The sequence below is a fragment of the Falco cherrug genome, chromosome 9 (genome assembly GCF_023634085.1).
Source record: "Falco cherrug isolate bFalChe1 chromosome 9, bFalChe1.pri, whole genome shotgun sequence".
NCBI classification, from domain to species: Eukaryota; Metazoa; Chordata; class Aves; order Falconiformes; family Falconidae; genus Falco; species Falco cherrug.
The window spans coordinates 56,390,419-56,405,763 of NC_073705.1; the positions used below are offsets into that span (position 1 = coordinate 56,390,419).

The 15,345-nt window shown below is 46.0% G+C and overlaps 1 protein-coding gene across 1 annotated transcript in view; it reads right to left on the minus strand.

The window, feature by feature from the left end:
- TCERG1L (transcription elongation regulator 1 like) overlaps positions 1-15,345 on the minus strand; it is a 104,492-nt gene that overhangs the window by 25,999 nt on the left and 63,148 nt on the right. The window contains exons 6-8 of the mRNA XM_055721311.1: positions 7,651-7,745; positions 5,469-5,557; positions 1,476-1,630 (exon numbers count right to left, since the gene is read on the minus strand). Coding sequence (XP_055577286.1) covers positions 1,476-1,630; positions 5,469-5,557; positions 7,651-7,745 — 339 coding nt within the window. The remainder of the gene's footprint in view (positions 1-1,475; positions 1,631-5,468; positions 5,558-7,650; positions 7,746-15,345) is intronic.

Consider the following 15,345-nt stretch of genomic DNA (forward strand, 5'->3'; position numbering starts at 1 on the left):
GCATTGTATGTCAATAAGGACTACACTAATAGAAAACATTCCTGTGGCTTTTTTTCAGCCAACTTTTGCTAATACTGACAACATAAATCCTGATTATCACTCACTTTCATCTACCTGCAGACCTAGTGTCTCAAGTCCACAAATGCACGTTCACAGCTCCTGTTCTGCAGCAGTTAATTAGGAGCGGTGCCCATGGATGAAAGCGTATGTTACAGTCCCCCATGACCTGGGTGAAAAAAGGCAGGTCACCTCACTAAACTGGCAGGGCTACCTTACTTTTAGTTATAAAATACTACACTTTAAAAGAATGACAAAAGTCTCCATTTTGTTTCCCCCTCCATTTTTTTAGACCTCACCACTAAAGAACAAGCACCAGCCGAAGGAGCTCTCCACTCACTGAAACAGCTGCAAAGCAGAATATTCAAGAATTACAAGCAGCTCATCAACACAAGCAGCATTTTGAATGAGTGCCACGCGTCTACACGTCCTCCCGGTAACACCAGGTCTTACCGACACCGTTCCCATGTGAAAGCCAACATAAAGCATCAGGAAATAAAAGGAGCATCGACATGGCATGTAACAGGGAGTCCACAAAAACTGGTGAAACATAAACTTTGGAGAAAAATGTGTGGAACAAACTATGGAGGCCATTACCGCACTGGCAAGCACAGGCTGACAGGCTGGGCTGCTCCTGGACTGGTCACCAGCACAGACCAAATGTGGACTGAACAACTAAGGTACGTGTGGCAGGAAAAAAGAAGGCATGGTGAGGGGCATGGGATGGAAAAGTCTGGCTGGGAGAACTGCCTCCATGAACCAGCCATCTTGGGGAGGACCAGGTAGCAAGCACCTTGGATCACTTGACAAGCCAAGGGGTGTCTTTTAAACTATATTTTGAACCACTCAAATTGTATTCCTGCAGATCAGTGTGTTCTTTAGGCACAACTTTCCTCTTCAGGAATCACAGTGTTTAGAAGGTGGCAGGGTCATGTTTAGATGGAAGCACCCATGTTTCCACCAAACCTTTTAGCACTCATTAAGAGTTTTACTACCAGGACTTTTCCCCTGCCTCTACAATTTGATTGGGTAATCATTAGCTACGGAGTATCTGCTTTTGTGTAACAGCTGAATAACGCATTGGTAATGCATTCCTAATGTACATCTTGGAAATAAGTGTAATAATAAAGACAGCATCTTCCGAGATGTATTTTATACATCAGAGATTCATCCAGTATAAGAAGCCACCTGTTTCTTCATTGCTATTAATGAGAACGCTCTATCCCCCAGCTAAGCATTTCAGTGAAAATAAGGATTTTGCAATAAACGTCAATTCTAACACAATATTTTATATGAAATCTCAAAAGAAAACTCACTCTAATTACGGTTATCAAACTTTCACTGAAAGTATTTAGCGACCAAGTTTCATTCCATATTTGAGTTTAAATAGAGGCAAATAATCACAGGGCTTTAGTTACTTGCTGCAGCTTCCAGCTTGCGCTTGTGAGGAGGATCCTCGATGATCCGGTTTATGTCGCCGCGGTGCTTCAGGTCCACCGGCTTCTCCCAGACTGACAGCTGCATTGTAGGGTTGAAGAAGAAGACCCGGTCATCTCCAGTCCAGACTACACACCTATTCCAAGTGATAAACTATGCTTAGATAATATCAGATACACCCACGAACAAGAAAGTAACCCACAGCTGGCTCATTGCATCTCTACCATGTGTGGGTGAGGCTCCCCTTGGCCAGACCCTGCCAGCCCACACCAGTCACCTTGGCTGGAGTGGCTCTTCCCTTATCAATAAAATGTCATAGGAATGGTCTAAACAACCCCCAGAATAGCAGCAGGTGAAATGTTCTATCACGGAAGGGAAAAAGAACCAGGAGAAGAGGAACACTGTGGTGCTCACGGCAAAAGGAGCCACAGGAAAATATACGTCACGTTGTAAAGCCGTGGCTGAGGCAGCAAGCAGCAGAAGCCTGGGCAGCGGGGCTATGTGGCCACAGCCTCGATGCCCACAGGCCAGGGCTGTGCCTGCTGCTGGCAGGCAGCCACGGGAGCCTTACCCAGCTCTGCTGGTAGGAGGAGATGTAACCACAGCATCCCAGGGGCATCCCTACAGCATCCCCAGGGCATCCCAGCCGGCTCCCACTGTGCTCTGCACTGGATAGGTACAACTGGCCACCGCAGAAGCCTGCCACAAAACTTTAGGCTGATTTTTATGAGATTTGATTCAAATTTAAAAAAACACGACCAAGTGATGCCATGGAAATCACAGCCTCATGACTTGGTCAGTTAAAATATGCATGACTGCAGCTTAACATTTTATCCTGACATTCATTTTAAAACAGCTAAAATAATATGAAAATAAGTATCACACCATCCTTAACAGACATTCAAAAACCTCAAGTTGTACTTCCCTAAATCTATGTGTAAATAAACAAACAGAATATTTGTCTCAAGCCCGCCCTTCCTGAATCGTAATGAAAACTAACAAACATCAAGCACCTACTCCAACTCCCTCACACACACATACACTTATAATGGGAAAATGTTGGTGCCTCTGAAGCATAAATACCTGGAAGGAACAAATCTTATCATTAGAAGCTTTGATGATTGTTTTTAAAAGCAGGGAATAAAACTGGTTAAAAAAGGGTTTGGTCTGGGTAAAAGACTGCAAATACGAAAAACGCTCCATCACTACAGCGTACTATAATAAGATAATCGACATACCCTGTGCACCGCTGGTAAGTCATGACCATTGATCTTGCCCAACCATGCAATGAAAACCAAGCAACCTCTGTATGAAACCATGGAGGGAGCTGCAGGGTGCCAGGAGCAGCTCGGTGTGTGTTACTGAGCCTGGACATCACAGTAAGTATGTTCAGTAGAGTTAAATGTTCTCCCTATGAACAGGAGCCCAAAACTGGTTGTACAAACCCAGCTGTGGACTTCAGTCCTACTTAGACCCTATGGAAGTTTTGGCACCCTGGATTCAGTGACACAGTTGTGATAAATTTTGTTTACTTTAATGCACAAATATTTTGGATCACAAAACCGCCTCGCAAATCAGATGCTCTAATCCTGTTTGGCAACAGTTAGGTATAGTTGTGACTTCTCACTTTGTACCTTGGAGCTACAGGAACCTCTGTTCTCCCAGAAACATGGACCCACCAGCTCTGGGCCTCTTCTACAGAACACACCAAGAGGGACTTCTACAGGAGCTCTCCCAAACCAAGAGCACAGCTGTCCCAGAAGGAAGGGGGGAAAAAAAATCCAGGCATTTATGTGAAGACAACACACTTAGCTGATTAATACAAATGGGTTATTGTTACGTTTTAATTAAATACTCAAATTACAGTCAGGACACAGGCTCAACCCTGCCCAGGAGTAAACAGCTGCTTCGAAGTGCCCCTTGCCGTAATTTCTTTCCTTGGCAAGTAAGCACACCACAGAATTTGAACCACTTGGGGAATGAGTATCAAATGATGGTAAACGTGAAACCAGCACCTCATTCGGGATCTGCAGTGCTACCCCATGCACACAGGACTGTTGAAGACATTGCAACCAGTGGGTTTGGAAATGTGTGGTTTGTCTCTGTTGGTACGCTGCTGTGCTCACTGCTCCTCCAGCCATGCGCACAGATGTTGATGGTGCTCATTAATCACTGAGTATCGCTAGGTCTTGCGTGTTATCACCACAGGTTAGAAACTCTGGGATCCCTTGTGACACCTCTTCACTTTTCCATGACTAATATAATTTGACATTTAATTTAAAATTAATGTCCCTTTCCCCGAGTAACATGTCACCTGTTCCTCTGGTACAGTAACGGTTTCAATTATCCACAGGGGACGCATGGTATTTTGTTTCAGTCACAGAGCATAAACTGGAAATGCAGATATTTTTCATGTTTCCCTTTAGAAAATTTTAACTTAAAAATGAGTAAGGGCACAAGGTGATGATATTAGGTTGGTAGGGTTTTTTTATTTCATAACATAGATAAGGTCTGATAACTTTCCTGAATATTTCTCTGCCATTAAGAAGCATAGTCTACCTACTCTGACATGTGCTTGGTGATGTCACATCAACCGTGGGTCCAGCAGGAGTAAGCCACCCTATGGGTTGAAGTAAATTCATGGTTTTTTGGACTTGTGTTGTATATGTAGTTTCAACCTATCAGAAAAATTCATAAACTGCTTGAAGCACCCTACAGATATGCCCCATTTTCCATCAAAATCCATGGGACAGACAACAAGATGTTGTCAACTCAGAACACAGGAGAACTGTCAGTATGAGCACTATGCCCCTCTCCCTCTGGTCCCAAGGAAGAGATCTGGATGCCTTTTCTCACACCTGAAGTACCAACTGGGTCACTAAACAGTCCTCTGTTCAACTTCTGGAAACCCAGAAGTGTAAGGTTTCTCCTTATGGATTAAAACATCACAAGTCTGGGTCTGAGAGTGGAGGTATCAGATGCCCATTGACCACTCAGCCATTGCTGCTGGAGAAGAGGGGGTGCCGTGAGATCCCTCTGGGGGTACCACTGGCTAGGGCTCTTTTCTGTAGGAACAGATTAAACCACAACCTGCTAATGACACCACTGAACTCAAATGCTTCCTCTGCACTACGCCACGGAGTAGCAACTGTCAAGAAGACGACTGATATACATTGTGTATTTATGATGTTGAAATTAAGTAGGACATCGGACTGTGCTTATAACACGGGCTTGCAAAATGGCACAATATGATAATGACAAATAATGGCTGATACCTATGTGGAGTGCCTTAGCCAAAGATCCCGTAGATGTCAGCCATTAAGTATAAACTAATTATTATATGGGTAAAGGAGGTAAAAATTCCTTCTAGTCAACTGTTTGGGACAGAAAGTTTTTATCCATTTAAAAATGACATGAGCTTTAGTTACCCAGCATGTAGTTACCTGGACAGGAACGTGGTCAGGAAACTGGATTATGAGACACAACCTATTTTCAGCGATACAACCTGAAATCAACACCATTCTTGCAAGCCAGCAAGTCACCCACTGCCACTGAAATAACTAGGAGATAAATAGGATCTGGGCCTACAAAGCAAGAACGTTTCTTAGGGATCTTGTAGTTCCTCTCTGATCCATCCAAGCATCATGCGCGCCCACAAAACCAGATGGGGAAACCATTGGTTGCCTCCTGCCAGACCCGATCCCCAGCTGAGCCAGAGCTCCGCAGCAGACAGCCCTTACCTTGCAGACCCCAGGGAGCTGGTTCACGCTGTGTTTATACCTACCCCCCCACATTTTCCTTAAGTACATGATTAATGAGGGACAGCTCCAGTGGAAGCTGGAACAGGAACCCAGCATTGCTACTTAACACCCAGGGTAGTGTATTTTCCCCACGTACCAGAGCAGTAATGCGTGTTTGGCCAGGGAAATGGCACTGATGAATGGCTTCTAGCAGGTCTGATTGCATTTGCTTACCATGGTGATCCTGGCACTGGAGTGGATGCCACGGGCTTGTTGCCATTGGATGTGCTGACAGCCTCATCTACTAGTTTGAAAGAATGATCCTTGAAAGACAGATAGAGATTAGTCAACAAATACAGCTGATGTAGATGTTATTGTTATACAAATTGCTCACTCCCTTTAACTGGAAGTGGATCACCCTTACTGCCATTATTCCACGCATGGTTTTATGAACAACCAGATACCTTGAGAACAGCTCAGATAAACAGGAAATAATAAAAATGTCAACCCACTTACACCAACAGCTCACTTGGGAGAGCGGGTCTAACTCTGCACTGCAATAACGAGGAGAGCCGGCTCATCAGAAATGATGCGTGGGGAGCGATGCCCATCCTAACGAGGGGTGGGCAGGAGGGTGCTCCCACTACGGCGTGCCTCAGGCCCTGCGCACAAAGCAGCCGCGCGTGCAGGGGATGGTGGGGAACTGCCCAGGGAAGGCCATGCGTGGGTGAGTAGCACACATGGCAACAAAGCACTTGTACCAGCTCTAGTGCATAAGGCAGTGCAAGAACCAAAGGGAATCACTTGCATGGGAGCAGCTGAGCGAGCCCAGGGAGCACATGCTGCTCCATAGAGCTCAGCACCTGTGCTGCCATCACCAGCTGCTTACTTCGCAGCAGTTCTAGGACTTCCCAAAGACATAATAACACTGGCAAAAGCAAACGTCCCTGGTTTCAGACAGCAGTAACCTGCTGAGATGGAGGGGAACCAGCTGCCTCCATCAAACCCCCCTGCAACAGGGCTGGGTTGCTCTGTGTAAGGCTGCCTGTACGGCTGGAGCAGCAGACAAGGCGGCAGGGCTGTATGGTACCGCTGACAAGCACAGGCGGTGTTTTACCAGCTGAAGAACAGCTATTTATTGTAGAAGCTTACGGAAATGAACTGCGAGGGGGAGGTGTGGGGAGGAAGGCAGTGATCTAGCTCAATGCGGTATCAAAACATGAGAAGCACGTACTTAATTAAAAAATAATAAAGCATATGTTCAGAGGTCTTCATCTTGAAAGTATTTCATAACTTAAAGCCCTACGGAATGTGCCTGAGTACCGATGCAGCTGCAAATGTGGGGAACACCTGCAGCGCCTGGTAGGCAGGGGAGGTTTGCTTTCAGAGAGCCTGAAGAGAGCAGCGTGATAGGAATGTGCCAAATGAAAATCAACGGAACAGTAGCTCAGTTCACAGGTCCTCCTCCTGCAGGACAGAGCTCCTGCTGCAGAAAGCATGTGTGCATAAAGCAGAAACGCAGGGGAACAGACCACATCTGCTCCAAGGTGGCTTCAAGCACCTTCCGCACTGCTGCTTTCTGAGCCTGTGATGCTCCTCCACACCCCCGTACTCAGATAAAGGTTTCCCTCTTTAGCTTTAGCCATTTTCACAATCTCTGCATGAGCAGTGCAGAAAGCAAATATTTCCATTGATTTCACAGAAGCCAGGAGTACAATTTTGGTCCTTTTCCTTTATAATCTAGCCTTTTTTATAAAAAACCTAATGAAGTCACACACATATAGTATTACCCATCTGCAAGTGGCACATACTATTTGCTACCCATTTATGTTCACCTGACAGTTTTATTTAAGGACCATGCAATGATCTGTAAAGGAGGGCTACAGAAGCACACAGCATTTTAAATTAGTAACACCAAAAAGGTGGGGGCCATTTTCTTGCCATCTTTCTTGCACCTGGGGCTGGTGTTGCGATAAGCAGCACAACATCCAGCCAGGGGATCCTGCCCTGAGCAGCTGACCCAGCTCCACAGGTCCCTGCCACCACAGCGAGACAGGGAGAGTCACAGATGCTCTGTTTCTGCACTTCCAACTTTTCAGTGCATTAATTTTTTTTCCTGGGCTGTGTTGCACCTCCACATTTGCGCACACACCCCACCCCCCCATAGACTTGCTTCTCCTCCAGCATGGGCAGAAAACCAGCCAAAAGCATCCCTCCTCTGATACTGACACTACAGTGACAGAGCTCCTATAAAGCACCAAGATAAATTAAATAGATAGCTCTTTAAAATTGACTGCAGGAAACAATCGCCGTATCACTAGCGCAGCTCTAGCCAGAGGACAGTCCTTTATCCTGACTGATTCATGCAGTTCAATAGTTTAAAGAGGTTTTTAAAAGAAGAAAGTCCATCGCAGACCTTATCACCGTCGCTGTCCACAGGGGTACTCTTCCTCTCCGTGTGTAAAATCAAGGTCTGTGGGCAGGAGGATCTACTCGATTCTTTGTCATTATCTGTGAGGGGAAAGGATTTCATTTTAATGTGCAATAAACACATTCCTGATGTGGCTCTTAGACGCCTCTCTTCACCTCTTCCTAGTCACTCACTCCTTTATTTACACACATATGTGTAAATAAATAAATAAAGCTAATCTCCTTACTAAATATAATGCTGTATTGTAATAGGACACATTCATATACTTTAGCGTGAGGCTTTAATCACACTGAGTGTTTTCTCCTGCTTTCCCTGAACCCAAAAGTGCTTTTTTTCATGGAACATCAAGGCCAGGTTGGACAGGGCTTGGAGCAGCCTGGGCTGGTGGGTGGGGTCCCTGCCCAGGGCAGGGGAGTAGAACTGGGTGATTTTTAAGGTCCCTTCCAACCCAAACCATGCTATGATCCTGTATGCCCCAGGGCACAGCTGCCCCTTGGAGCAGCAGCCCCCACCCAAGGGGCACAGGGCTGGCCAGCCCATTCTCCTCCCAGGCAGGAGACGCTGGTGTGCTCTGGGTTAACCTCCACAGGAGCCACCGACCAGTGTTTAATTGCACTTCCACTGGAAGCAGTGGTAAAAACACATTCCCCTCCTTTACAAAGAGCTTCATCCTGAAACGCTAAGCACTAGAAAGTGTTTCCGCTGGCTACAAAATGTGTAAGTCTTGATAACAGAGGGGCCATAAGGGACAGTGAGGAAAGACAAAAAGACAGCAGGTATGAGACACAGACCCAACAATCAGAAAAAAGTCGGTTTCACAGTAAGAAATATTAAGACAGACTTCTTTTTTTTTCTCTTGTCCTCTTAAAACATGTATTTAGCAGTTTGAGCAAATGTACTCTCTAGTCACCTGACCCAGCCTGCCTGCAGCAGGGAGGACAAGGTACATATATTCTTTGTAAAATAACCAGTCCCAGGGAAAGTGGATGTAGCCGCCGCCCCCACCCCCACCCACCCCTGCCTCATTCTTCCCAACCACAGCCATTGCTCTGCTCAGGCAGAACAAAGCAGTGACAGCAACGGCTCCGGTGGGGAGCAGGTACGGCCAGTGACACGCAGCTGCCCAGGCTACGTGATCTGGTGTGTTCCTCCTAGAATGAAAGTCTACACACCACTTTCCACCTGCAAAATTTCTACCCGCCTGTAAAACTTTAAGACAGAGTTAAACAACAAATACTGGTCATATTTCAACCTGTTTATGATAAAAACCCCACAAGCAATGTATGATCGTAACTCAGCAGTCCTGTGCCTGTAGAGTTCCAGCACAGCAGTTAAATTGCCAAACGAGGCTCAAACCACTTGGAAATGGGGACCACAGCAATCCATCCCTGTCAACATGCACGGCCCTGCACCCATAGCCCCCTGCCCTGGTTTTGCAGGGAGGCACCCACCCTACACCCAGCACTGTGCACGGCCGTCACAGGCTCCTTGGAGAGCTCAAGTGCATCATACACTGCAGATCCGGACTGGTACCACCAGTATTTAGAGTGCCGTAAGGAGGGCAAGCCATGACACACGTTACCCCTTAACCATCTCAAGAGTCATGGAGCACTTTCTGTCTGCTAAACAGACTAAAACTGTGGTAGAGTAGCTTCAAGAAAATATTTGCAAGCACTGCTTTTTGAGGACTGCGTATTATTTAGTAGATTCACATGTCAAAATACTATTCAGTTAATTTTAAAATTACTCAGACTATAGAATAGACACACACGTAACAGGAGCTACACTGAGGAAAAGGCAGAGTCTCAGCCATTTGACTCTGCTTCACTGTGGAATACATCACAATAAGAAAAATTTAAATACCTGTTATTTTTCACAGAAGATGACTTACTCTATTTTTATGGGTAGCAAAAAAGAAGATTTACAAACCATAGCAATTAATTTCCACATTAAAGGAGCTAGGAGGAGGGAGCAGCTAATACATATCAAAAAGGGTGTCTCTGTCTTTCTTCGCTAGACATCTGGTAACCCGGAATCAAAGCATCAACAAGCACGCTAGTCTTTAAATGCAGTAAAGCCACACCTGGCTTCAGCCTGCCTGTGAGCACTCGCCTCTGCCTTCTCCTGCTGGGCTTCTGAAAAGGTGAAGGCAGTCCCAGCAGCCTGCTCAGGAAGGCCAGGGACACTGGAGGGATGAAGCATGGCCCCTGGAACTGTTGACGACCAGGCTGGATGGGACTTGGAGCAACCTGGGCTGGTGGAAGGTGTCCCTGGCCATGGCAGGGGAGTGGAACAAGATGGTCTTTAAGGTCCCTTCCCACCCAAACCATTCTGTGATTCTAAGATACAATATGACCCTGCTGGGACCAGCGCCGTGAGCAGCAGTGCCATATGCGAGCACCTAGAAAGGCCAGAGGTGGCCACTGGCACTGGTCAGTGGTGGTACCCGCCACAAGGCAGCCCCGTGTGAGGAAAGCAAACACAGAGAAAGGGCACCCCACAGCCGTGGATGCTTCTCGTACTCACTGCTCTGAGGTCTGCAGGCAGAATTAGGGCACCTCGCTTAAATTAAATTCTGCTAATAAACTCTCCAGCTCTAAAACATGGCAGAAGACAGACAACATGCAGTTTCTAACCTTTTTCATAAGATATTTCATTATCTTGCCCTGCATTTTCTCATCACTCCGACTCTCCCACTGCTTTCCCCCAGGAATATCCTTGGTGGCTTGCTCTGTGCTCCCGTGGCGTGCTACGAGCCAGCCCTCAGGCACTGCCCTGCGGCACAGCAGGCGCCGTGTGTCCCATACAGCCTGCCTCCTTTCTGATGGGGTTTGTAAACCAAAACATTAGCCTGCTTTCTGGAAATATCGTTGTAGGGGATGAAAGGAACCTTGAGACATCCCCCTCTGCAGCAAATGTTCCTTTGCAAGTCATTGATTTTGCAGCAGTTTAAAGGCAACTGGGAGAGCCTGGGTTTGGGGTGGCTTTTGCAGGCACACAGCCGGCACCAGTGCTGGGCACAGGCACCACGGCGTGCTGGGAGCCTTGGAGGGCAACACTGTGGAGCGGCGCGGTACGTCTCAGCGCTTCCAGCTCTCGACTCTTCTGATCTTGCCATGATATAATCCCTGAAGCAACAAGTCGGGAAGGCCAATTAGCTGCTGATAAAACAGCCACAAAGAAATTGCTGTTCAGATTCTGTCACTCAAACTTGGAGTAGCTGGACATGGAGTAGCACACTTGGGAAACGATGCTTAACAGACCTGGGACTGATCTTGTTCTTATGATTTGTAGGGAAATCACATCTATCCCTCTTCCAGCTCTGCTGCTTTCTCTTTCTAACTATTTACCTACTCTGAGTAAAAAAGTCTTTTATTATTATTAGAATTTTGATTCTTTTATAGTCTTCATTATCACATTGTTTCAAAAAGGTGCCAAGGCCTTTCGTTCATGTATATGCATATCCATACACGCATGAGGAACAAGAAAACATATTTCCTTAGTTTTACAACCATTAATACAGATATATAAATGCCAGCTGGCAGATTTAAACACACTGTTGGACATGCAAAATTCAGCAGAGGATTTCCCCACAGCTGACGCTGAAGAAATGAAATAGGAGAGAGAACCTAAACCACACTCGCACAGCTCCAGGAGCTCCATTTCGATGCAAAGGAAGGTACGACATATGTCATCATTGCTTTTGTCACTGCTGCTCTTACCCTGCTTTTTAATACCTGGAGATTGGCTTGAAGTACAGAGCGTGGACGTACTGGTGTGGGGAGGCTCTAACGCGGGGGCAGCTGTTCTCAGTCCTGTTTGAACTTTACACATCTTTGGAGTGGAGACACTCTGCGCTGCAAATGCCTGAGGCAACATCTTTTTTCCCCTCCTTTGAAAAGCTCCCTCACAGCATCTGAACAGGAAAGGTGAAGCTCCAGGGAGGGACTTGGGTGCTGTTGCTTTTGCTCAAAATACAGCATCACCAGCACAGCACACGTAGGTGAACTTCTGCAGCATGCAGTTCATTAGCCATTCACATGAGAAATATACTTCCACAAAATTTTGGACAGTCAGCATACATAAAATAAGATGGAAATATCAAAAATTAAAGTAAAATAAGAAAAGAAAGCCCTGAAAGTCATTGTGCACATCAGGAGTCATTTATTTTTATATCTGTAGTTGAACACTGCGACTGTTTTCTCTAAGTATATCAAGAGAAAAATAATTCAAGCTTGTGCTTTCCCCATGGAGCTCAGGGGTGCCCAGGTGTCCTCGGGGCAGGGAGCACTCCCCGGGCTGCAGCTCGCCGTGCTCAGGAGGCCAGCTCCCCAAAAGCAAGGTGGTGGAGCTGTGAGGGCAGAGGTGGGTGGAGGGCTGTGGGGAGCCCGTGCTGCTGACCCACAGACCCGCTCTGCTTTCCAAGGAAGGAAGAGTTTCCAAGCAGACCACGTTAGGACTTCTTAGAATATTAAATATTTCTTCTCCTCTGCACACGCTGGGAAAGGACAGCCAGCAAGATGCATGTTTACCCTCCATTGGCAGCTGGCGCACGTCTTTGCTCAGGTTTACTCTTTTCTCATTAACTTTTCCCCCCACTTTTAAACTTAAGTGCATCAAATAAACTGCAGCCTGACAATTAAGCTGCCAAAATGTATTTCCAACATAATCACGCACCATTTTTTGCCCCTAAACTTAGCAGTGTAATTCCTAACGATGTGCTCTTGCACTTGCTGTAACGCTGCCGAAGGATGCGCTGGAGATGGGAGGATAAAGATGTCTGATTAAAGAGACTTCTCTGAGGCTCCACAGCAGGTAGAGACACATGAATAATTCACAGTATGAAAAGCAAAGGTGAAGTAGCAAAAGTATCTTGGGTATGTCACAGAGGATGTAGATGTATGATCATAAACATCTTATTAAAAGTAATATTAGAGAGAGAAATGGGGAGAGAAAGAGGGAAGATTGATTCATGCCACGAGAAACTATGGACAAGAGATAATAAAAATTTGTTCTGCAAAGGTATTTAGAGGCCAAATCTCCATTAATCTCAAAAGAAGTTTAAAATTTTGATTCTAAATGTTTCCAAGAATTGGATTTACCTCAAGTGCACACATGTAAACACTGAGTTTTTTATTATCCCAACAGTATCTCTGCAGGTCGGTTCTGTCTCTCCCCACAACCTTAATGCATTTGGTTTCCCGGTTAGCCTGAAGACTGTATCCAAGTGATTCACAGTTCCTCCCCTGTTGCTTCTTGCTCGAGCCAAGTGTGGGATTTCAGTGCTAGCTACGTCAGCCAGGTCCATGCCCCGCTCCTGCAGGCAGGGATCCCGCCTTCAGCCCATCAGCACTGCTCCAGGGAAACAGATCCTCCTCTGGCCCACACACTGTATTTCAACCTTTAATTAGTGTCCATTTTCTGCTTTGAGCAGTTTCACCGTACCCTGCCAAACGCTCTGTCTCCTCTCTTAGCACAAGCTTCCTTGAGCAGTGCTTTTTTTCTTCTGCAGCAATCTCTTCCCACTCACCCTTTTATTTTCCTGGAGATTTGTAACGGGATCAGTAGAATAACAAGGACAAATGCCTTGTCTCCTGTGCCGTACCGTGGGCTGTATGCCTGGGTGCAGAGTTCAATGACAAACTCATTCCGTCGTAGGACTTTTCAGACACGCAGCTAACACTGCCCAACAGATGTTATTTGCCACTAACCTGAGAACACTTTCTTTGTTAAAGAAGGAAAAGGTGAAAAAAACCTACAGGCATATTCCCTCAGGTACCATGCAGTGCAGGCAGCGTGCCATCCCCACCTCCCAGACTGGCTCTGTGCATTCGTTTCCCCTAGACTGACAGAAGCAGGAGCATTGCTATGAGCACCGCTGCCCACAGAGCAGCACCAGCTCCCACCAAGCCAGGCACAGCACAGCGCCTGCCTTCATTCGCCTCCTCCCTCCCCGAGCTCAAGGCAGCTGCTGCCACATGCTCATCAGAAGGGTATTTCGATCTGGTTTTGCATTTCCCCCTCATTTAAGCCTTGGTACCATTCCTCAGCCTCTCTCTCCAGCTGTTTCTGCATCTCTCTGAGGCTGGCCCAGGCCAAGCCAGGATCTGAGTCAAAAACCTTCACTGACTCTTGCTGACCTTCCTTCCCCTGCTCTTCCCATCTGATTCTTTTTAAATATCAAGTTCAAGATCTTGGCCTTGATCTTCAAGGCACTTAATGGGCCGAGCTCTGCGTATCTACGAAGCGATGCAGAGCTCTGTGAGGGTAGTAGTTACAGCTCCACCCCTCTTGTACTACAGTAATGCAAAAAAGTCAGAGCTGTAGTTAATACTGGACATTTCCAGCTTCCCATACAAAAATAAATGCTTACTAGAAGCCAGGACCATGGGTTTTTTGGTTTTTTTTTTCTCTCCTCTGGCTCCAGAAATACAGAAAATGTTATTAATTTTTTCTTCAGAGAAAGACAGATTTTGTGTTGTCATGAGCAAAATCCATCTGCGCCAAGCCTCGCTGAATACCCAATTTTTTGTTTAGAAACCAAGTCAAGGAAAGGCTTATCTATATTGCAAAATGAAAGCATGCCTGTAATGCTATACAAAGCATAATCCTGCCACTGTATAGTACTGGCAGCAAAACATGGAGGCACAGGTCTGTATGTATAGGTTAAAGCACTCCTCATACTAGATGTAAGATGCACAGCTTAACATGTTAGTATTCCAGCTGTCCACCCCAGTTCTTTCTTAGAAACAACTACCCCTGTGCTTCAGTGCTCCTGAGCTGGAGACACTCAGTGAATTTTTAAAAGTCCAGGGCTTTTAAATAACTTAAACCAAAACCAAACAAACAAACCCACCAAAAACCCCCAACCAAACGAAAAAAAAAAACAAACCAAGCAAAACACCACAGAAAACTTGGAGGACAGTATCTTCTTAAACCACCTCTCCACTATAATTGTCCACCTGGCCAGCACTGGTGACTCAGCAGGCTGGTGTGCTTGAATTTGGTACCCAGGCACGAGAGGGTCTTAGCACCAGGACCCCCACCTCTCCCCGCAACCCGGCCCACCACCGACCACTGTCTCAGGGCCAGGACACCCGCAGGACTTCATCCCATCCCAGTGTCTAACAGCTTCCTAAAGAGCACATTGGCTTTTCTGTAGCACTTTGAGGTTGACGGGTAAAAACACCTTTATTACTGTCATCTGCTCTTAATTATGATTCCTGCTTTGATTGCTTTTTCCACTAGAGATAACGATAGTTTGTAGCAATCTATAGAAAAGAGTGCAATCTCCTCAAAAACATCAAAGAAAAATCCATACTGTACTTGAATGGAATTACCATTTCTCCCTTAAATGTAATTGGCAGCAAATCAAAGACGACAAAAGGAGGAAAAGCTCTCTCCTTTCAAGAGAAAGCAGGAAACAAAAATATAATGTAAAACTTATTTACATTACTTGTATGCATATAAAAATGCAACAATCGCTCTTTCAAAGTGACTGCCTCCCAACTGCATAGCCACTTGATTTAGACATCCCACTGACCAAACGTCGTGCTGGCCTCATCGTCGAAAGCCACCTAGTCATCAGAAGGCTTTATACAGGTAAATCCTTGTTCAGCATGATGGATAAAATCAGGAGTGTTTGTGTTTTCAAGTCTGCCAGTAAGAAGATTATGAAAT